Source organism: Gossypium hirsutum, chromosome D01 (genome assembly GCF_007990345.1).
Source record: "Gossypium hirsutum isolate 1008001.06 chromosome D01, Gossypium_hirsutum_v2.1, whole genome shotgun sequence".
Taxonomy (NCBI): domain Eukaryota; kingdom Viridiplantae; phylum Streptophyta; class Magnoliopsida; order Malvales; family Malvaceae; genus Gossypium; species Gossypium hirsutum.
This window is the reverse complement of record NC_053437.1, coordinates 56,858,192-56,882,311: the sequence shown is the minus strand read 5'-3', so window position 1 is coordinate 56,882,311 and position 24,120 is coordinate 56,858,192. Positions and strand designations below refer to the sequence as shown.

Genomic DNA, 24,120 nt, shown 5'->3' with positions numbered 1-24,120 from the left:
CTTAATGGTGCCTTTATTTTCTCCAAAATTGATCTTATTAGTGGTTATCACCAAATAAGAATTAGGTTGGGAGACAAAATGGAAGACAACCTTCAAGATAAGAAATGGGTTGTATAAGGTTGTATGAATGGCTGGCATACCATTTGGATTATCAAATGCACCTAGTACTTTCATGAAGATGATGAATGATGTATTCAAGTCATTCAATGGTTACTTTGTCCTGGTGTATTTTGATGGCATTCTTGTGTACAGCCAAAACGTGGAGGAGCACTTATATTATCTTTAGCAAGTGTTCGAGAGGCTTAAAGAGGAGAGGTTGTAAGAAAACCTAAAGAATTGTTAATAAAATATAGATTCATTAGTGTTTTTTGGTTTTATAGTTTTTGGTATAGGTATATGCATGGGTCTAAGAAACGTTGGGGTAATCTTATCATGGCTTACATCAAAATCAATTCATGAAATTAGAAGTTTTCTTGGTTTAGCCTAATTTTATAGATGATTTGTCAAGGGGTTTAGCACCATTGCGACACCAATAATTGATTGTACGAAAGAATGTGTATTCAAGTGGAACGAAGTAGCCCAACAAGCTTTCAACACTTTGAAGCAAAGGTGATAGAAGCACCAGTCCTTTCTTTGCAAAATTTCAACTTGGTGTTTGAAGTTGAATCTCATGCAAGTGGATTTGGAATTGAGGTAGTACTCACTCAAGAAGGTAAACATATTACCTACTAGAGTGAAAACCTTAATGAATTAAGAAGGGAATATTCTACTTATGACAAGGAGTTCTATGCAATTGTGAGGGCTATTAATCACTAGTGTGAATATTTGCTACCAAAATTTTTTGTTTTGTATTATGATCTTAAAACTTTGAGATACTTGCATAGTCGGTAGAAGCTTAGTCATAAACATGCTCTTTGGGTTAAATTCATACAAATGTTCCATTTTGTGATAAAGCACAAATCTAGAGCAGCTAATGTGATGGTTGATTCTTTAAGTAGAAGGTATGCACTACTTGGAGCATTACAAATTTAATCTTTGTATTTCAAGGAGATTATTAACCTCTACCCAAATAATTAGGATTTTGGAGAAATATGAAAGGTGTGCTAGAATAGAGCTTCAAATGGTTATCTCATACTATAACACTCATACCGACCCAATCATCAAATTAAGGTATGAAGCGTCGCATCTGAACTGAATTGATGTACACGTTTAGATCTTAGTATCAAAATTAGACTGTAATACCTATTTATTTAAATAAAAATATTTACAATAAATACACTAATTTTTAATCAAAAGTTCATTATCTTAGCTTCGGACTTTAAAAAGATTACATAATCACAACGTAAAGGACCCCGAGGCGAAGCTTCTCATAGTACCCCCTTCCTATGTGCATGACACTGCACTGATGTCAAATTTGTGAATTTACTCAGTTTGATTTAGTTCCTCATTGAGTTCCTTATCCTGCGGGTCTTGCAACCACAAGTCAAAACCCTTGTAAGTTTAAAAGAATTTAGTGAGTCTCTACGTTACACTAAAGTAGACCTCATCTTGCAGGGGTTTAAATATAAACTAAACGCGAGTAACTCCCTGATCATTTTTGGAAAATCTTTCTTTACCCGAAGTGGTGAGTTGTGATTTATTTTCAAACTTATCCATTGACGAATAAATCATTAAGCAGTCTATCCATTGCCAAATCCATGGACTTTGTCCTTCATTTACTTGTATTCCTTGATCCAACAATTCCTAATGTGGATTCTTCCTTCTATCTTGTCCTATTGAAGTGGCCCTTCGGCCTATTCTCCTAAAGGCCCTTGGGCATATGCTCATTGATGGTCATTCCAAATATACTTAGTCCATGGAGAACTCCTTTCTTTACCATAATCCCGTAGGACTTGCTCACATTCTATCTATTGGAATAACTAACGAGGTCCCACGCCACTTTGGCAGGCTAAATCTCACTTGGGTTAAATAGTGATTGGGCTACATTCTTGTAACCCACATTGTTCTCATTACCTTACTTTTAAATGTAACATGCCCATCTGGTATGAATCGTTTGGTGTACAGTTTTCAACAGGCTATCATCTAAATGGTCATCTGAGTTCATGATTTTTCTTTCATGTTGGTTTCCTACAAAACTAGCCATTCAACTGGTACTTCCTCAATAATTTCCCCTTAAAGAGGAATAGCCATGGCATACATTTTTGTCACTCGATTTTTTCCCTTTTTGGTAACTCTTTCTATTGGGTTCTTAACTACCCCTCCTTTCATTATGGACTAAATTGTGTATTTTTTATCAACCACTAGTATACAGGATTTCTTGGAGGCCCCCTTTGGGGATTCTTAATGGCGGATCCTCATTTACGATCCTTGAATATCTTCTGTCACTTGTCTTTACCTAGTCATTTTTGGCACGTCATTTCCCTTTTATGAATCTTGTTAGGTACCACCCATATGCCCCAATATGCCCTTCTGGCTTTTCTAATCACTATGTTAGTAGACTATTTCCTTTTCTACTTTCTTTTCGTTATTTGACAGACTCCTTAATAATCCATTGGCTCACTATCATTTAGCCATTACTAACATTTTTGTTCCAACCTTTTTTTCCATGTTGTGGGATTTCCCATGATTACTATTCTAATTATCCACCTGTGTTTATTGTCTCAGTGGACTAGCCTGTGTTTAGTGTCTCGACGGACCACCTCGTGTTTACTCTGTCTCAATGAACTCGATATGCTGTCATAGTCGAGCAATGGTTTTACACAATATGCCTCTATGTTTAACATCCTGGCGAACTCCGTTGGTTGCCATAACCGAGCTATGGTTTTACACCTTAACCCTTTGTGAGGTGTCATCCGGAAGGATCTTACTGTCGTCGTGATGTTGCCTCATAGAGCCTACTGATCGTCATCGCATTATTACTCTATAAAACCTAATAACTGTCAATATCATCTCATCTTATATCCATCTTGATGCTCAAATACCAAAGTCTCCCTTTCACAAGGCTCAAAGTTTCACAGTTCACGATTTGTTCCCAGCAATCCCGAATGATGGTATCTTAACAGAATTCCAATTTCCCCATTCCAACGTTCATTCCTCCATTTTGTCATTCCTAACATTGATGCTCAAACATCGTAGTGTCCCTCTATAAGGCTCGGAGCTTTACACATCACGATTTACACATAACAACACCATATGGTGGTATCTAACAATATCACTCTTTCTCAATCTTAATTTCATCTAACCCATCGATAATTTTGTTCCATATTCCCTTATGAGAACATGCAATGCATACATTTCATAGATTAAATACCATGGAATCATAACTAGTTCATGCATTTTGAACTAAAGTGGCGAATACTCATATGCCTATACGATTTTACTCATTCTTAGTATTCCAAGGATGGAGTGCAGAGACTCACTTGATACCTCTTTTGCCTCGTCAACTTAACTTTTATCAAATGTTGAGCTTCCATTCTCTTGGAAGCTAAGCATCATAGCCAAGGCCATAAATTGAACTCAGTATTTTTCAACTTAAAATTTTAGTTTCCCAGAAACATGCAAAACCCCTTAAATGGTTATGAAAACTTTTAACTTTGTTTTTTAAGCCTTGCATGCTCTAAAGGACTTAAAAATTTACCAACTCACTGGATTCTCTACTTTTCTGACTCAATCCTCATAATTACCGCTCCATGTAGAGCTCCTCATAACTATCTCTTCTTTGGAGCAACCTAAGGAAGAAGATGAAGAATGGGAGAAAATGAAACAGAATTGAGATGAAATAGAACCGAGAAGAATTCTCTCTTAGAAGTCACCTCTTCGTTATTTATAGCCCTTCTCGTACGATCTTCAACCGTGTTAAATCTATTTGTTTACAATCATTTTGTCCTCCACTAAGGGACCGACTAGTTTTGATCCAGCAGAACTAGAATTGAATTTCAACCATGTCTAATTTCGTTCCTAACTTTTCCTAGTTTTTCAGTAGAGACCGTAAGCTTACGGCCTTTTTCAATTCGATCCCCAAATTGTTCCTAATTTTTGAGTTTAAAGGAAACCGAGTGTGACACATACACAATGGTTACCTCTTTAAGGGTAACTTATGTTGTGTGCCTAAATGCTCTTTAAGAATGCCATCTTGATCGAAGCTTATGTTAGAGGGCTTACTAGAAATTTTGGTCGAGGAAAGGCTTATGCTTTGGTAAAATATGACTTTTATTAGCCAAAAATATTGTGGGATGTTATTAGGGTTGTAGAGAAATGGAACACATGTCAACAAGCGAAGATGAAACCTTAAAATATAGTTTTGTACACACTTTCCTACTCCAAACTTACCTTGAGAAGATGTGAGTATGAACTGTCTTAGGACTTCTTATAAGAAAAAGGAGTTATGATTCCATCATGGTGGTGGTGGTAGATTGATTTTCTAAGATTGATAATTTTCTTCCTTGTCACAAAGCTATGGATGCTACTTATGTGTTGATTTGTATTTTAAAGAAATTGTTCAACTTTATAGGATTTCAAGAAGTATTGTTTTTGATTTATCTCCTTATCATGGGCATTCATCCAAAAGATGAAGATCAATTCTCCCAACTAGAGGGAAATAATACAAGAGCATCAATTAAGTTGCTAGCTACTTTGCTCAAATTGAAAAGGATGAAGCTAGACATATTTTGGGCTTTGAAAGCCTAATGGGCAGCAACATGAAAAGCCTAATTTGGGTAGAATATTATTACGAGACTTTTAATTTATTTTAATAAATTCAATGCGTTCGTTAAATAAGTAGGTGTGTGAATTAGGAACTAATGCTTGTAAGAATGAATGTACATTAAATACATGTATTTATTTAATTTAAGCATGAATCTCATAATTATGCATGTATTTAGCATTAGGTGCATGTATTTTGTCATTAATGTAAGTATTACTGCAAATACTTAACCTTTAAGTTTCTTACACTCAGGGGATGTCCCAAATAGCCTATATAAAGGTTAACAATGTAAATGAGAAGAGATATATGAGAATTTGAATAAAAAACTTGCTCTTCAGCAACTTTCCTTTGTTTACTTGTTCTTGGTTGATTCCAACAAAAATTAAACATCCTTAAACACTTTTTATTCATGTGAGGTAAGTGAGAGTGGTGATATTCTGTATCTATTAATCTCCAATCATGTGCATTAGTGTTGACCTTATCACTTTAGGTTTAGGATGTTACCAGAGTGTGGCGATTTGTAAAAAATCTTCCCCAATCAAACCATGCTAGTTGAGTCTATTATTAAATTCTTTTAGCACTCAGATTTGGTTCCCCCATCAATACTAATCGGATGTATTGCAAGGTTGAGAATTTTTCCTTGAGGGATATTTTGAACAACATTGTTGGTGTTGTTCCTAATTTGATTTGAATAGTAGCTCTCGTTATTAAAGCAATTCTATTAGCCTTTTTGTCTAGAACATTGAGTGATTGAGTAGGAATCATTTGTTGTTCATGCTTTGCTGCTTGATGTCGAAGGAAGAGTTAATGACCAAAAAGTTTATCATGAAGTCTTTTAAAAGAGATGGTTGTTTCTCAAATGCAAATAACAACACTTATGGAATCGTTTTCATGTCCAACCCCGTAAGAACTTCCAAAAAAAGTTCTTCAAGTTGTAATGGATAACCATATATAACTAAATCATTAGAAATTGAGTGTATTTTATTGAGATAGTTAGTGATGGAGTTAGAACCCATAGAGGTTTGATTAAGAGTCTCACACAAATTACATAGTTGAGATCGAAACTTGTTGTCATATGTTGTCCTAAAATGAGTCTAAGCCTCTTGGGCATTATTAAAGGTGGTTATAATAGGGGCAATTGCTAACACAATAAATGTCATCACAACATGACGAATAAGGCTATCTTGATGGTTAACAGTGATATATGTTATCCTAAGATTGATACTTTCGATCAATTGGCTACAAATAAGGTAACGTCTCTTCAATATATGGTATCATAATCAATGGGTATATCAACTTGGAATTTCGTAATGTAATTGTTACTCTAGGTTTGAGATAACAGAAATATTTAGATTGAGAGAATTCTGTTATTTGTTTTGAAGGGTTTTGTTTTTGGGGCTTTGAGTTTTCTTTTTATTCTCTCAATCTTTTGTACTCTTCTTTATTATAGTGAAATCTTCTTTTGCTCGTGGTTTTTTATCATCTTTTGAAGAGTTTTTCTATTTAAAACTTACATGTCCGATGTTTTTAGTTTTATTATATCTACTTGTTTGTTACATACACGGATTAATTCCCTACACAGTTTAATGAGTAATTGGAACCTTAAGTTAATCGAGATATATGAACTAGATAGTATGAGGGGATTGATTACAGGGGAGTTAGATAGAACAAAAGGAGGATCTCATAAGGTTGACATTTGTTTGGTAAATGCCGATGGCTGATGTTTTAGTTTTTCATGTTTAAAGAGCTTATAATATGTAGCAAAATAAGATAAATGATATGATTTTGGGGGGTTGTGGCCTCCCTTTCTAAGTTGAAATTACAATTAAATAGTAATTTTATATATGAATACTAGAAAGATTCTTCCATATTTATAAAAGAATTAATAAATCTAGAACCTGAAGATATTGAATCTTTTAAAATTATATTAATCTCAAACCTTAAAGAAAATGAAGCAGCAAACCAACCACCACCTATTTCTCAAAAAATTAAAATCTAATCCACTTGATTCATTGATTTTATTATTGGACGTAAATTTGGACCCAACGCGTTTCAACACCTTAAGCTTTGGTCCCAGTGTAGAGAAATTAAAACCATAACCGAAAGACCCTTGTTTTGAGACCTTAATAATTCTGCAAAAACCACTTGACTTTGGAATTTGGAATTTAATATTACCAATTTTCTCTTACACGTCACCCTGTCCTTTCTTGCCTAATCAATTCTCCATAGTTAATTAAAAAAAATTACTCATTAAATCATAAATAAAATTTTGTTTTGGTTATTTAATTAATAAAAGTTATAATTTAATCATTGAATTATTCAAAAGTTTTTATTTAAGTCACTGTGCTGTTAATTTTTTTTAAGTTCTGTTAGGAAGCTCCAAGCGTCAATTTGATAATCGGTATGGTGGATCAATACTCATCAACGAGTAGAAGAATATACTTTAGATTCAAGTTGATCTAATAGTCAATGTTAGAGATCGGAAAAAAATTATTTAAATTTGAATTTATAAATTCATGAAGTCTAAAATTGTTTCATAACAAACATTAAACTATAGAAAAGAAAAGAAAAAACTTTCAATTAATACATACAATATAAAGAAAGAAAACAAGTATCGCTTTAAGTAAAAACTTTCAATCTTCACCTTTGATATAAAAGACCCACAAAACGTGCACAATTAGTTATTTGAGTCGATTAAGCGAAAATATAAAAAGAAGCATTGCCTTGCTCAGCTCTGGCTGGCAGTAGCACCGGCACGTCATCATTTGGAAACAAACAAATTAGGCCACGTATTGGTGGAGAATATATGCTTTCTCCATAAGTTTTTATATATGCTTAATATAATTTTTTTTAGAGATTCTCATTAAGCCTAACTGATTTAAATATCAGTTTTAAATTATGTAAAACCTAAATTAAGCAATAGTACATAAAACAAGAATCACCTTTTGTCATATAAGAGAATGATGAATAGGATTTTATGAAAAATATTAAAAGAAATAGTTCAAAATTTGAGTTGTAAAGGCATTTTTATGATAAGGTTTTATAATAATTTTTAATTGAATCAAATATTGATGGGTCAAGTTTAGCTGTAAAAAAAGAGGGACTAATTTGTTGACACCTAATAAACCTCATCATATATTAAAAAAAGAAAATCATAATATGTTTACTTGTAGTAATTTTTTGGTTCAATGAACTCTTCCAATTTTTTTTTTAACTTATTAAGAGAGAATTTTTGGAAACATTCACTTAACACCATTTTCATGCATTTGATTTTACTTTTATTTTTGGTAAAACCAATACAAAAAAATAAAAATAAAGGCTAAACTTACTTTATTTAAATAAGTTTTAATACTATTTGTATATTTAAATAAGCTCTCCCTCTTTCATTAACACTTTATACCTAAATAAGTTTTGATACTTTATTTGAACTTTAATACTTTTTATATATTTTTGAATAAATAATAAATAGACTTTTTACTTGAAAATAAAAAACTTATTTATAGATACAAATCAAAAGATGAACATTTATTAAGATATAAAAAGATATGTAAGGACTTATTTCAATAAAACATTGTAGTTCGAGGATTAAAAAAAAAAGTAATTTTGCCAAAATTAAACAAAGGAAAAAATCAAAATAAAATAAAAAATTTGATTGAAAATAAAAAAGAAATAATTGAGGGTTCTTTAAACTTAATTCCTTTCCTTTATTTATTAATTCTTAAAACACATAAACATCGAAAATCACTTAACAGCATAGAATAAGTATATATCTTCAAAATAATATGTAAGAAATATGTGGTTTAAAGGAAAGAAAATATGTAAATAGTTTTCAAAAAGAACATTGATTCATTTAAGTACTTAATTTTTTAAAAAAATATTATTCGATAAATTAAAAGATACATATATTTGTTCAGGCATTTGGACTAAATCCAAAATTTGAAATCGTCATTATTGAGAAAATCTTTCTGAATACCACCTTAGGTCAAATAGGACTAACATTAGAAAATTCCCTTGTGCGCTCGAAACGCGCACCCAAATGTCTAATTTGTGTTTTGTTAGAACTTTGATATTGGTATGAGTTAAAATATTGGTATAATTTAGAAGGGTTGGCAAAAAGTTAAAATTATGATGCACTACGTGGGTGTACAGTAGAATACCTCATTAACTTCAGATCGTAAAATTAATGAGAATACCAATAATTACATAAAAATAATTAAGAAATGAGGATAACATAATTTGAACTCGTATCAAATAAGTGATTGATACAAAATTTTAACTATCATTCTATATTAGTCAAGAATAATTTAATTCTAAACTGGTTTATTGTATTTCACTCAATGATACTACTTAATTTAGTAACTCTAAACTTAGAGTAGATATATATATATATATATATATTATCAAATAATAATACAGATTTCCATTAAAGAAGGCTTGATAAGTCATCATTATCACTTAGTAACATTAAAGTCACCATTAGTATCACTTGATTTAGTAACACTAATTACTCAGCTTGGTTACTCATGTACTAATATGAAAAAACAATTATTTATTATATATATTGTAATAATTAGATATAAAATGAAGAAAAATTAATATAAATTTAAATTTGAAATTAGAAAAATGAGTAAAAACTCTTCAAAATAAGTAAAAAATATTCTTTCTCTATTTTAAAATAAGTTATATGAGTGACTAAAAAATTATCAATTGAAATTAATTTATTACTAATTCATATACTAAAATATGGTGAAAAAAAATACTCCTGACATAGTATAAACTCAACCAAAAATTTATTATAGTATATTGTCTATATTAATATTTAAGTTTTGATTGAATTGATATTAAAAGCCCGTTATTTTTACAAAAGGGTAAATATTTTTTTTTATCTTTTTTTATTTTATATAAAATCTAGAAAATAGATGTGTACACAATAGATTTGAACTCAAACAGTCCCACTTTTACTATTTCAACTAAAAACGTAAATTTATTTAATAACTTTTTCGCACACATATTGACTGTTGCATAATCTAGTCATATATATATATATATATATATAATTTTATCAAATAACAATACAAATTTCCATTGAAGAAGGGTTGACATATATGTCAATGAGTTGTTTAACAGGAAAACAAAATGTAATTTTCTTAGTGGCAAAATAAATGAGTTTCACACCAAAATAAATGGTTTTAAATCTTAAATTTTTATATTTATCTTATTTTATTAAATAAAATAAGCAGCATCCATTTTTTTTTACTTCACTACTTTAATTACACAACGAAAATAAAAAAAGAAGAAGAGAAAGATTGAATATTATTTATTTTGATTAAATGAATAAATTGTCTTTAAAAGAAAAACTCCCTGAGGTCCAGGGTTGTATTAGGAAAAAAAATATAGATTCCTGCTATAAATGATGAGCTACTTTAGTTACTTACAGCAACAAGTTATTAAACAACCTTTGTAATAGGAAAAAAGCCTGGTTAGAGAGCATCAGTCCCGGCAAGACAAGAAGAAACCTGTAACATAAACAAACTCCAAACGATCAAAACAAGGAACCACGGTAACAAAGGCACAAACCCAAATCCCCTCAAAGTCCTCAACCCATTCTTTTCTTCTTTTTATTTTTTTGTCAAAACCAAAAGCCCTTTTTTCTTTTTCTCTCATGATTCTATTCTGAAAATCAAACGGGAAGCTTCAATCAAAACTGAATTATGGGTTGTTGTCAATCATCTTGTCTAACAGAGACCCACCCAGAAAATGACCAGAGTCGGCAACAGCAACAGGAGCACCGGAACCATAGCCAAGCAGTTTCAGGTGCTGGACCCGACCCAGCTGTTGCTAATGGAGTCCCTTCTTTCTCTGAGTTCTCCTTGGCTGACCTCAAAGCTGCCACCAATAATTTCAGTTCAGATAACATAGTTTCTGAAAGTGGGGAAAAAGCTCCTAACCTTGTTTACAAAGGTCGTTTACAGAACAGGAAATGGATCGCTGTTAAGAAGTTTACTGAGATGGCTTGGCCTGACTCCAAACAGTTTGTGGTACCATCAATTTTTGGTTTATTGCTTTTTTAAATTTTGGGTTTTTGGTGGGATATTTGAAGTGGGTTTTGTTGATTTGTTTTAGGAAGAAGCATGTGGAGTGGGAAAGTTGAGACACAGGAGGCTGGCCAATTTGATAGGGTATTGCTGTGATGGAGATGAAAGGCTGCTTGTTGCTGAGTATATGATCAATGACACTCTTGCTAAGCATTTGTTTCATTGTCAGTTTTCTTTCTCTTTTAACTTGAAGATTCCTTTTCTCTTTTCTCTTTTTCTTTATGTTGTTTAATTTCTTAATTTCTTGCTTATCTTTTTAAGTTTTTAGCTAGTTTTATCATGCTTGAATTTTTGTTCTTGCTAATTGTTGCCAAGAATAGGCCTTATGTAACTCGACCTTAGCCTTTGTTTCTCTTCCTATTATTCTTGATTCATTGTTCATGCCATAAATGGTTTATCCAATAATTTTTGTTTTAATTTCTTGAGTTCCTGTAATCCTTACTGAACATATAGGATAGATTACAGGTTGATTTTACTTGGTAAGTTTGATATACAGTTTTGTCAGCTAAATGCTTTTAGCTTGATAATATATCTTGACATTTCTGTTTATCACGGCCTAAAGTTGTATCTTTGTTCACATTATTCAGGGGAAAATCAAACCATCGAATGGGCAATGCGTTTAAGAGTAGCTACGTGCATTGCTGAAGCTTTAGATTATTGTAGTAGTGAGGGCCATCCATTATACCATGATCTAAATGCTTACAGGGTTCTTTTTGATGAGGTATTGGTCTCTTGAATATAAGGTTTCTTATCATGTATATACCTTTTTCCTCCTCTTATTCTAGCATTAACAAACACTTGGTGCAGTAATTGATGGCTTCTTAATGGATTTTGTAGGATGGTGATCCACGTCTTTCATGTTTCGGACTGATGAAAAATAGCCGGGATGGGAAAAGTTATAGCACTAATCTTGCCTACACACCTCCTGAGTATCTAAGAAATGGTAACTTCATTTGTTGTCTGGTTTATCTCTGGTGGTTACCATCATAAAATACTTATTCTCAGTTCTTCTGCCTGTCCAACTGTACTGGATTTGATCTGTTACACATATCTGGAGTTTACTTCGGTCCTTTTTAATGTTACTCTACATGATTGGTTTGCTTCAATTCTTGGACACATTTTCAGAAAAAGCATTCTCTTCCTTTGTGTTTCATTCTGATGTTCTTCAGTGAAGTTTGAGTAAATTTTGTGAAATGATGTTAGGATACCGACTTTAGCAGACTTGTATTTTGACAGTTACTGTTGCAACTTCTAGAAATGTTCTGTTTCTCCTTTCTCTTGCAAAAACTTGGTTAGTATTTTTGTAGCAGACAAACAGGGAGTGGGAGGCTTTTTATGAAAATGGATTCCTATGTTAATGGTTCAAATTGTTTTCTTTTGGTGTTTCCCATAGATGAGTGAGTTGTTCTGGTCATTCCTATGTAAGTATAAAATCATTTCTGGATGTATGGTAAACTGTCGATCCGTTGTTTCATAGTGCTGAGCTATGTGAAAACTGTTCTATTGTTTCAAATTGCATGATTCTCTTCATTCAATTTTCTAAAAAATATGCTTCTAGTAGGGAGAGTCACCCCAGAAAGCGTTATTTACAGCTTTGGCACTGTTCTTGTTGATTTGCTTAGTGGAAAGCACATCCCTCCTAGTCATGTAAGTGAATTTAAGTGGCTTATATTTGTAGCACATGGGACCCATATGTATCATTGTGTAATTTTGTTTTAATACATTTTGGAACGATCTGCATCCCGGAATCAGTGATTTTATCATGGCTCCTTTGAATGCTTGTAAATACAAACTTGCTATTCAAATTGCGAGTTAGTGCAGTTAACAGCTATTGTGCAATTCGCTTTTTGTGATTAATTTTGAAATCTTGTACTTACCAAAACTTAACTATTCCATTTCAACAGCTGCTTGGCTTATGTCTTTACCTGTTCTACTGTCAGACAGTATTAGTCTTGAAGGTTACAAACTTTGGTTTTATCTTGATGGCTGTGCATGTTTGCAGGCGCTTGATATGATACGAGGTAAAAACATCGTTCTCCTCATGGATTCACATTTAGAGGGAAAATTTTCTATGGAGGAGGCAACTGTGGTTGTTGGCCTTGCCTCTCAATGCTTGCAATATGAACCCAGGGAGCGGCCCAGTATGAAGGATCTTGTTGCCACGCTTGCTCCATTGCACACCAAACCTGATGTAAGGAACTTTGCTGCTTTTATCTATTCAATTTATTACAGTTTGTTTTTTGTTTATTGGTGAGCCAAAGATTTAGAACCTGGAGGTTGCATCTATTTCCTTCAGTGAGGAGTTGAAAATCTCTTGCATATATGGTTTCTGCAGTAATTAAAATCACTAAATAGGACTAGATCTAATGAAGAAAACAACAAGTGTTGTATCTGAGTTGTCCCAGATGCTTACGCTGTTGTGTATCTATACTTCTTTACATACTTCACCTTTGCTATTGTTACCTCAAGCCATCCCAGAGCTAAAAAATGATGTGGGAATAATCACATTAAAATTGTTACCTTGTGGCTGTGGTTTTGAAGACCAAAGAGCATGCCTTTCTGTTTAGATCCTGATTATTTTATCTCCTGGCTTGTAGGTTCCATCTTATGTTATGCTTGGAATCTCAAAATATGAGGAAGCTCCACCAACTCCACAGCGTCCTCTTTCACCAATGGGTGAGGCCTGTTCACGGCTTGACCTTACTGCAATTCATCAGATATTGGTGATGAATCACTACAAGGATGACGAAGGGACAAATGAGGTGATGACTTGTTTTAGTGAATCCTTCAAATCCATTTTCTTTACTCTTGTGCTAAGAAGTGCATATAATTGTGGATGCATTGCTTCAGTTATCTTTCCAAGAGTGGACCCAGCAGATGAGAGATATGCTTGAGGCTAGGAAGCGTGGGGACTATGCATTCCGTGATAAAGATTTTAAAACCGCCATTGACTGTTATTCCCAGGTACTGGACTTTAACTTGTCAAGAACTATATGTTATTTGGTTAAGAATTTGTCAAAAATTGTCATCTTGCTAAATTATTGACAATTCGATAGTTCTAGGACAATTGAGATTGTTTAAATGGAATCTTTTACTTGTTGGTTTGCCTGTCATGGACGGTATTGGTTCTCTCTAACTCTCTCATCCAGAAATATATTTCTTGGAAATTAAATTTTTGTTTTTACCACAAATTAGATATGATATTATCAAGCAACTAGCCTTGACCAGACCGACCTTTAATGTAACTGAGGTTATATTGTTTTAGGTTGACTCTCTTGAGCATCCAAATAAACTTTAATCGTGCTGTAATGAGATAACCGTTAAACCAAGACGAGTATTAAATTATATTGAGTTGGGATGGAAGCCTTATGGCTACCTTTTCTTTCTGTGCAGTTCATAGATGTCGGAACCATGGTCTCCCCAACTGTTTTTGCTCGACGCAGCCTGTGCTATCTATTTTGCGATCAACCAGATGCTGCCCTTGCAGATGCAATGCAGGCGCAAATTGTGAATCCCGAGTGGCCGACTGCCTTCTATATGCAGTCAGTTGCTCTTGCCAAACTAGACATGCATAAAGACGCTGCAGACATGTTGAACGAAGCTGCTGGACTTGAAGAAAAGAAGCAACGGGTCGTTAAGGGATCGTGAGAACAAAAATATAGTGTTTGATTCTACATTCCTGTACCATTTTCTTGTTGAGGCTGCCAAAAGTTTGTGTAAAAATCTGAGTTTGAAATTGAATTTCAAATTGGAAGTGTACGAAATAGCAAAGAATGTGTATTTTTTCCCCATTTGTGATGATGTGTACCTGCCCTTCATGTTTGCAAATATATGCTATGCTTAACTCAATAAGGAGGCTCCACCATTTCAGCAACGTGTAACACAAATCTTTCTTGTCAATAGGGTTTTTGAAGCAATTCTCAATCTCTTATAGATATTTTTGTATGTCTGTCTACTTCAATTTGAACGGACAAATTCTTTTGTATTGAAAAAAAGAAACGTAATGAAATATTTTCTCTTCTTAGAAGAACTTGAATGGTAACATATCCAATTACTTTTATTTTCTCTGAGAATGCTTTTATCTCGTCCCTCAAGTTGCATGGACTAAGGGGCTCTTCAAACCTTGCATTGCATCGAAACTTGCATCATTGATGGCTAAATCAATCTAACAGATTCATTTCACCATTGACGGAGATTCCAGAATGTTGGAGCTAAGCTGAAATAATGTGGAAATGTGTCCAGTGACCGACTCCAACTTACCTGGTCGCCCATGTTAACAATTTTTTTTCACAATCTTCCCGGTACTGTTGCAGTGGGAAGAACAAGATAGGGGACAACAAGGCTTAAATGTCATTCCTGGCTTTAAATGTCCACGCTAAGAAACACTTGTTTTCAAATGTGCCGATTCGTGGGAGAGGTTTCATTTTTTTTTTTTTTTCAGATTTCAAGTTTAGCATCACCGGCATTGCAGTCCTGTCTCACCTACAAAGAAAAGGGCCACTTTTTTCTCGCAAGCAACCCTGTATGTACCTATAGTTCCTTATTTTATTAACGAATTATTAAAAGAAGTAGCACAAGCATCACTGGAATCTTGCTACCCCCCTATGTCTATGAGAGGAGACAGGGGCCACAGTGCCACTCGTGCACAATAATTAAGCCTTCATTTCTGTAGAAAAATGTGTAGGCTCATAATATTTATATAAATAAATTGCTTAAAGAGTTTTTGGGGTGGGGTGGGAGACAATGAGCAAACATTGGCAGCAAAAATGTTGAGATTCAGATCAGGGTCATGTTAGGATTCATGGAGGTTGCAGATGAGATTCCTTGTCTTCCATAGTTGCCGATATATACGATCGCAGCTCGAGGGTTGAATGGGAAGGTGCATTGAGTTGATCAACTTGTACATCTAAGCCTTTAGCCTTTTGCTCCAAGACAAAAAAGATGGCTTCTTCAACTTTGAACCAAAAATCCAATTTTCATGCTCGTTCAAGCAGCTTGCCTTCTAGACCTCATCCACTTGTTACTCAAATTGATGAGCATCTGTGTAGGCTAAAGGCCAATGAATCCGCCTCATCATCATCTTCATCAATGAGCCAAAAACTAAGTGGCCTTAGTAATCTGTATGAGTTGGTTGATAATTTGCTTCAACTGCCTCTTACACAAAAATCATTAGCCCAACAATGCAATGGTAAACAGGTTAACGAGTTGTTGAATGGGTCTCTCAAGCTCTTGGGTGTTTGTGGTGTGGCCAAGGATGCTTTTTACTGCAGGCCAAGGAAGATACCAAACAACTTCCATCAATTTTGAGAAGAAGAAGAGGCGATGAAGCTGGTTTCACATATGAAGCTAAGGAATACTTTGCTTCAAGGAAGAAAGCAAAGAAGTTAAGAAACAAGTCTCAGGAAGCTTGTAAATGTGGCTTTGCTCTGTTAGAAAACGATGCTGAGGCCGCATTTAGCATGTTGGGAGAGGTACAAAGAGTTGCATTCACAGTGTTTGAATCCCTCTTTTCTCATATCAATGGCACAAAGATGGAATCAAAATCGACCAATTGGTCTTTGCTGTCCAAGTGATGAGCTCCAAACGTGTAACACACGAGGGAGAAGCAACGGAAACCAATGAAATCGAGAAAATGGATGCAGTTTTGTGCACTCTCATTGGTAACAAGACCAGAAAATCTGGTAAAATGAGCCATGATGATGCACAAATTGAGTTGCAGAAATAGGAGTCAAGCATTCAAGATCTTGGAGATGGAGTGGAGTGCTTGGTCAAAACTAGAGTTTCTGTTCTCAACATCCTTAGCCATTAGGCTGCAGAAAGTTATAACATATGGCAATAGAAAACAACTTTATACAATTTTTCTGTACATCCTTGTATATTGGTAAAAAATACATGTTTACTGCATCTGTTATAAATGAAAAGAATTTTAATGAACAAATCTACATCTTTCTTTATCATATACATTTGTTGTTTATTCTCTAGCTAATATAATAACTTTCATCCTTGTATATACATTTGTTGCTTATCATATACATGTTGATAGCATGAAACAAAAATCTTGGACTCCCATTTGGCATTTCATAGCTTGGTACCTTGAGGGACTTGAAAGTTTCTTTAAGAGTTTTGTTGGAACGTGACCATCCATGCAATGACGAACATTGAACGTAAAGATGCGAGCTCACAAAAAGTGGCAAGCTCATTACTTTGGCGAACTAAAAATACGAATTGAATTTAAAGAGATTACTTGCAAGTCAAGTTAAACAAAATATATTTTCTTTCGAGAAGATTTAGTATTTATTAGCATAATATATTTAGCATTTATTAGCATAATATATTTAGCATTTTTAGAATAAAATATTTGTTATTTCTTTCCATATTTAGGAGTTTTTTCTTATTATAAATAACCCTGTTACATTGTTCAAAACAGATAAGTGAAACATAATAAAAGCCTTAGCAGACAATTTTGTTGCTAAATTTTTCTCGTTTCTTCTCTGCAATTCTTTCTTCTTTAGTATCTGTTGGAATTTTGATACTAATAAAGAAAGAATTGTAGAGAAGAAGCGAGAAAAATTTAGCAACAAAATTGTCTGCTAAGGTTTTTATTATGTTTCACTCATCTATTTTTAACAATGTAACAAGGGTATTTATAGCAAGAAAAAACTCCTAAATATGAAAAGAAATAACAAATATATTTATACTAATAAATGCTAAATATATTATACAAATAAAAAACTAAATCTTCTAGAAAGTAAATATATTTTGTTTAACTTGTCTTGCAAGTAAGCTCTTCAAATCCTGTTCATATTTTTTAGTTCGCCAAAATTAATGAGCTCACCACTTTCTGTGAGCTTTCCAATCTTGATGGGTTCGCCAAGTGTGTTTGCTGCATGAATCGTCATCTTGCAACACTCCTCTTTGACCTTCATGCTGTGAACACCAAATTTATTCCTCAACTCCTCAAACCTCGTCTTTCGAAGTGGTTTCGTCAGGATGTTTGCAAGTTGATCCTCAGTACTGCAATGAACCAGAGTCACTTCTTTGCTCTGTTCGACTTCTCTTACAAAGTAATACTTGATTTTAAAATGCTTTGTCTTTCCAAGAAAGTTGGGTTCTTCGCAATTGCTATGGTAGACTGGTTGTCACAAAAAATTTGAGTTACTTCAATCAGCACATGGTTCAAATAAAAAAAAAATTTCTCAACCAAATTGCTTGATTAACAATTGCAGCTACATATTCAGCCTTAGTTGTGGATTAAGCAACTGTTAATTGCTTCTTAAAACTCCAGAAGAGTACCCAAGATCCTAGTGAGAAGAAATATCCGGAGGTACTTCACATATCATCCACTGATCCAGCCCAGTCACTGTTAGTGTACCCAAAAAGTTTTAAAGAGTTTGCTACTGCGGTGTTCGCTATTGCGAGCCAAACACCAAAATCAATTGTTCCTTTGATGTATCTCAGCACCCTCTTCGCCGCTTTGAAATGAGAAATATCACAAGAGTGCATAAATCTTGACAACAAGCCTACTACGAACATAATATCTATTCGTGTTATTGTTAGGTACAACAAACAACCCACAAGGCTTCGATAGTTCTTCTCATCAACTTTCTAAAAGTTTTCACTACTATAGAGTTTTTCTCCAAGAGCAATAGGCGTGCTGATTGGTTTACACTTCACTATGAAAAACCTCTTCAAAATCTTTAATGCGAAGCCCTGTTGACTTATGAAAATTTCTTCTTGAACCTGTCAAACTTCGATCCCAAGAAAATATCTCATTTCCCCAAGATCTGACATTTCGAACATGTAACAACTCAATTTTGACCCTAATCGGATAAAGTGGTTTTGAGGCCACAAATTCGAGTCAGAAAAATATTTTAAAATTATTTTAGTATTTACAGTATGAGAATTTCAGTTTGTGAAAATTTCGTATGAAAATTTGATCGTTTGAGTGCTCAATTTGATAAAAAGGGCTTAATCGTGTAAAATGAAAACCTAGGGATCTAATTTAAAAGCATCTATTTGTTGATGTCTTATTAATTAGGAGGCTTAAAAGTGCAATAAACCCACTATATAGATAGTGGATGGTTATGGACAAGACTAACCTTAATGTTTAAATATATATTATTTAGTAAATAAGGTTAGTAAGGTAAATAGCTTAGTATTACATTATATGTAATTAAAAATACATGAAATTTAAACTAGCTATCATCTTCTTCCATGGCTGAATATTAACGAAAGAAAAGAATGAAAAACCAAGCTAGGTTTCGACACAAAACAAACTTGATTAAGGTATGATTTTGTTTCGGTTTTTGATAATTTTTACGTTTTTGAGATCGTTGCTTTGTGTACTACAAGAACCATGCTTTAATTTTTGAATTTGATGTTGATTTTGTGGTATGCCATTGATGAATGCTTGAGCTTTGTAATAGTTGATGATGAAATATGGAATATATGTGGAAGATTAACATATTTTGTCTTTGAATTTTTGGTGAAATTGAAAAATTAGGGATAAATTGTGAAATTAAATTTTTGAGGGACTAAAATGTAAAATAAATGAAATGTGTGGACTTGTATGAGCATTAGGGATATTCAGCCCTTGTATAATGTGGGAAATTTTGTGTATTTTGTGTTTTATGCAATAGGGATTAAATTGCAAAAAGTGTAAATGTCAAGAAAAAATAGTAATTTATCCATTTATGCGCTCTTGGACTAAATTGAATGTAATTATATTTAAACTAGCTCATTTTGAATATATTTAGATCAAGAACCGAAGAAATCGGGTTGGATCGGAGAAAAGCTAAAGTTGTCGATTAATAGTCCGGTTTCGACTTTTCATCGTTCGAGGTAAGTCTATTAACTATTAAATGTTATTAAACTAATATATATATAGATACATGTATATGTATTGTATTTTTGCAGAACTTAAAGTATATCTATTTAATATATTTAAAGTATGAATGATTTATATATATATATATGTATTTCTAATGTTCGAACATATAAGATTATACTTATATAAATTTTTGCGAACGGTTAAAGTATGAAAGGTATATAATCATATGTATTTATAAATGTTCTTGATCATGATTGAAGTATGAGAGTTTTATATGTATATACAAGATTCAAGTTCATGTATGTATATTCATGTATAAATTATTGATTTAATCAAAATTTTGGATAACATAAATATATACGAAAGGGTCGAATGAATTTATAAGTATATACATGGTAAACTTTTGGATTTGATTTATAATATGTATGTTTTAAAAATATATAATAAATTCGATTAAGCATGTAAATATACATGCATATATTTTTTTGTATTGAATTTAGATATGTTATTATTTAAATGTGTGAGGTTTGATTATGCATTATACATGTATAAATTCTTGTTGTGAAATTAAGTATGAATTTATATAAGTACATGATAAATTCAAATATGTATATATGTATATATATGTACAGGTATAATTTCTTGTATTGAAATTAGGTATGGAATTATATATTGATATATATGGTCGAATGTATATATGTTTAAGATTTGCATTGAATCAAAAGTATGAAATTGTTAGCTTAGATTATTTTAATATGTTTGAATGTGAAATGTATATTATTTAAGTATAATAGAAGTTAAATATTATGATGGTAGTAGTTGGATCTATAGTAGAAAGATATATATAAAAGTATTCGGTTGAGTCATTGAATTATCAAGTTTGGAATTGGTGATTGAACTTTATATAACCATGTGTATCAATGATATAAGTTATGAATTTTAAGCTAAATCTTTATGCATGGACTTTGTATACAAATATAGTTTGAAAATGAATTATATCTAATGTGAATTGCGTATTCAGGCTCAACGCCTAGCAAGTATATTGCCAATGAATCAATTCAGGCTTAAAGCCTAGCAGGCTAAGTGCCGGTGAATTGAATCAGGCTATAAGCCTAGCAGGCTAAGTGCCGGTGATCTGAATCAGGCTTTAAGCCTAGTAGGCTAAGTGCCAGTGAATCTGTTTTAATTAAGTGATTATATACATTGGGTATATATGTATATGATTTGGTTATTTGTATTGGATAAATATATGAACATTTGTTTCTATGTTTTTGATGAGCATATAAAAGCTCGAATCTTTGTGTTTGGTAAGTATATATATATTGGTTATCATGAAATTGTTGGATATATATATGTGTGTGCATTCGGCATATGTGAATTATAAGTATATATATATGTGCAGTCGGCACATGTGGTTGATAAGTATAATTGTTTGCTTTTGGCATATGTGTTTGAATAATATATATATATATGCATTCGAAGAAGTGCAAGTGATAAGTACACTAGTAATCAAAATATGAAATTAATGAGAATGTTAATAACTCGGTTATATGCATATAATGTATATTCATATGTTCGTTTATATGTATTAGTTAAATATAAATTCTTTTAGATATCAACAAAATGACTTAAGATATTAGTGTATGAACAGTAATTATATTGGGTATTTGTGATCTTAACAATTTTACTTAAGGAATTATATGATTCTTTTATAAGTATTTTAGTTATGCTATAGACTTACTAAGCTATAAAAGCTTACTTTGTTTGTTTACGTCTCTTTGTTTTATAGACTTAAAGAGCAAGTTTCAGGCTCGGGGATCGTCAGCAAGATCATCACTCTATCTACAGTCTCGGTATTAAATGTTTTAAATTTTTAACTTATGGCATGTATAGACTGGATAATATTTTGAAAGTCATACTTAATGTACAGTATATGTAATTAATAGCCATACAAATATAGCTTATTTTCTTATAGTTTAACTGGATTCAAATCTTATGTTCTGTTTAAAATGATCAAAGTAGAATTTATATATTATACTTATTTTAATATTAGACTTTGCTTATTATATTTAATAATAATTTTTTTGAAAATTATTAAACTATACCGGACATGTTCTCCATTTGTTCTTTAAACTCCTTTTCTAAGACTTCGCTACTTCTAATCACAAGTAGATCATCTACATATAACGAAACAATTAGTGAAGTGAGTTCGCCAATTTTCTTTACATATAAGGTAGGCTTGCTAGGACTCTTTTCAAATCCCAACCTCACGAAGTGCTCATCTATCCTCACGTAACAAACTCGTGGAACCTATTTCAAATCGTATAAGGCTTTTTTAAGCCTACATACCTTCTCCTCTTTTCTTTTAACTGCGAACCTAGAAGGTTGCTCCACATAGATTTCTTCTTAGAAATAGCCATTCAGAAAGACTGATTTAACATCCAGCTGATGAATTTTCCAATCCATCTGTAACACCCTTAACCTGTATCCGTTGCCGGAACAAAGTTACAGAGCATTACCAAACAAACAGAACAGTAAACATTCAATTCATACATCAATGCAATACATATTCTAAATTCATAAAAATACATTTGATAAGCCATAAAAGTAACATGTTTTTAATCCCATTCTTGATGCGTTTTTGGATGATTTATCATGTAAATTAGTGAATTTGATGCTCCTAATCCTTTAAATTCATGTTTCTATACTTAGGTGAGCATAGGGGAACGAAAGGAGTGAAAAACAAGCCAAAATCAGATAAAAATAGCTATTTTCAGTATCCACACAGCCTGGGCATTTCCACATAGGCTGGTTACAAGCTCGTGTGAGCCACACAGACTAGGCACACGCCCATGTGCCAGCCTGTTTTGATTTCGCACCCTGTTTCCCAAAATCGCAGAAAAATCCAATTTTTAAGGTTTCTGAGCATTCTAAAGTCTATAAATATCAATTAGAAGAAGACCTAAGGGGACACACATAGAAGATTGAAGAAAAGACTCGAAGAACGCCATCAGAATCATCTCGAAAGCGGATCTCCTTCAAGATTGAAGATCTCCATTTAATTTCTTTAGAAGCTTATTTGGGTTTCTTTATGTCTTGTTGTTATCTTAACTTTGAGATGTTTCTATTTAGGACTATGAACTAAATTCCCTAGATACATAGGGAAGATGAAACCTATGATGAATCTTATTATTTGATTTCTGATTTACATGATAATTACTTGATTCTTGTTCTCAATTATGTATGCTTATTTCATGTTTTAATAATCTAAGGATATTAATTCATGTTTAATGTGCTTATTTCAGTGGAGCAAAATTCCCTGTTTAAGAGTAGATCTAGCATAATTGAGTGGAGTTGCATGCAATCCTAGAAATAGGACGTCATAAATCTACTGGATTAGAGTCAAACGAAATAGGGGAATCCATAGATCGAGTTAATGCGACAATAGGGGTTTTAATTAGAAAGAGATTTCAATTAATCAATCTAGAGTTAGTTGTTCTTACTCTCGAAAGAGATATTAACATAATTTAGAGATTTCTACGGATTAAGGCACAAGTGAATAAATCATTTAATTCAAATTCATAATAATAAGTGAAGTCTAGGTGGATTCTTTCCGGGGTATTGTTTCTCTCAATGGTATCTTCGATTATTTTCCTATTTTATTCTCTGTTGCATTCTTAGTTAAATTAGTTTAGTAATTTTAGATTAAAAACAATTACTCCAATTTGTCGGCTAAATAATAGAGAACGATAATTACTAGTACTTTTAGTCCTCATGGATACGATATTCCCTACTCACCGTAGTTATACTATTGCTCGATAGGTGCGCTTGCCTTGTCATATTTATAGTTAGTTTAGAGACAATCAAGTTTTTGGCGCCATTGCCGGGGACTAAAATATTAGGAACTCTTGATTTTTATTAATTTAGCAATTTATTTTTGCTGCATTTTATTTTTGTTTTTTAGTTTAATTTTTGTTTTCTAATTTTTCTTTTATTTGCTTCTAGCAAGTTTTTTTAGTTTATGACTAGAAAAAACCCGTCGGGACCATTACTATTTGATAGTGAAATTGAAAGTACAGCTAATAGAAATCATAGAGAAGCAAGGCACAATATATAGTGTAACACCCCGTACCCGAGACCGTTGCCGGAGTCGGACACGAGGGGTTCACAGACTAAATTCGCTTACTATCGCAGTCCATTTTAAAATTTTCCAGGCAGTTGGCTAACTGCGACACTGTCACCTTAAAAATCATATCTTGAGTTTCACGACTCGAAAATCAGTTTCGTAATTTTTCCCTGAAACTAGACTCATATGGCCATCTACATATTTTTTTCTAGAATTTTTGGTCAGGCCAATTAGTACAGTTTATTAGTCAAAGTCTCCCATGTTACAGGGATCGACTACACTGACCTTTGCGTATTACGACTTGGATATCTCCCTGCACAGGGCTTCAATACTGATGCCGTTTGTTTCTATAGAAACTAGACTCAGA

The 24,120-nt window shown here is 32.8% G+C and overlaps 1 protein-coding gene across 2 annotated transcripts; it reads left to right on the top strand.

Moving 5' to 3' along the window:
• Nucleotides 1-10,133: 10,133 nt before the first annotated feature.
• Nucleotides 10,134-14,671, top strand: LOC107922370 (serine/threonine-protein kinase BSK1). 2 transcript variants are annotated; one of them, XM_016852367.2, is made up of 9 exons: nucleotides 10,134-10,740; nucleotides 10,826-10,961; nucleotides 11,385-11,518; nucleotides 11,635-11,740; nucleotides 12,356-12,444; nucleotides 12,800-12,988; nucleotides 13,395-13,559; nucleotides 13,648-13,761; nucleotides 14,191-14,671. In XM_016852367.2, exons 1-9 carry the CDS (start codon nucleotides 10,414-10,416, stop codon nucleotides 14,443-14,445), a joined length of 1,515 nt encoding a protein of 504 aa, XP_016707856.1. In that variant the 5' UTR covers nucleotides 10,134-10,413; the 3' UTR covers nucleotides 14,446-14,671. The 2 variants fall into 2 exon arrangements, with proteins under 2 accessions (XP_016707856.1, XP_016707857.1); XM_016852368.2 differs by having other exon boundaries at nucleotides 10,135-10,740; nucleotides 12,359-12,444.
• The last annotated feature ends 9,449 nt before the right edge of the window (nucleotides 14,672-24,120 follow it).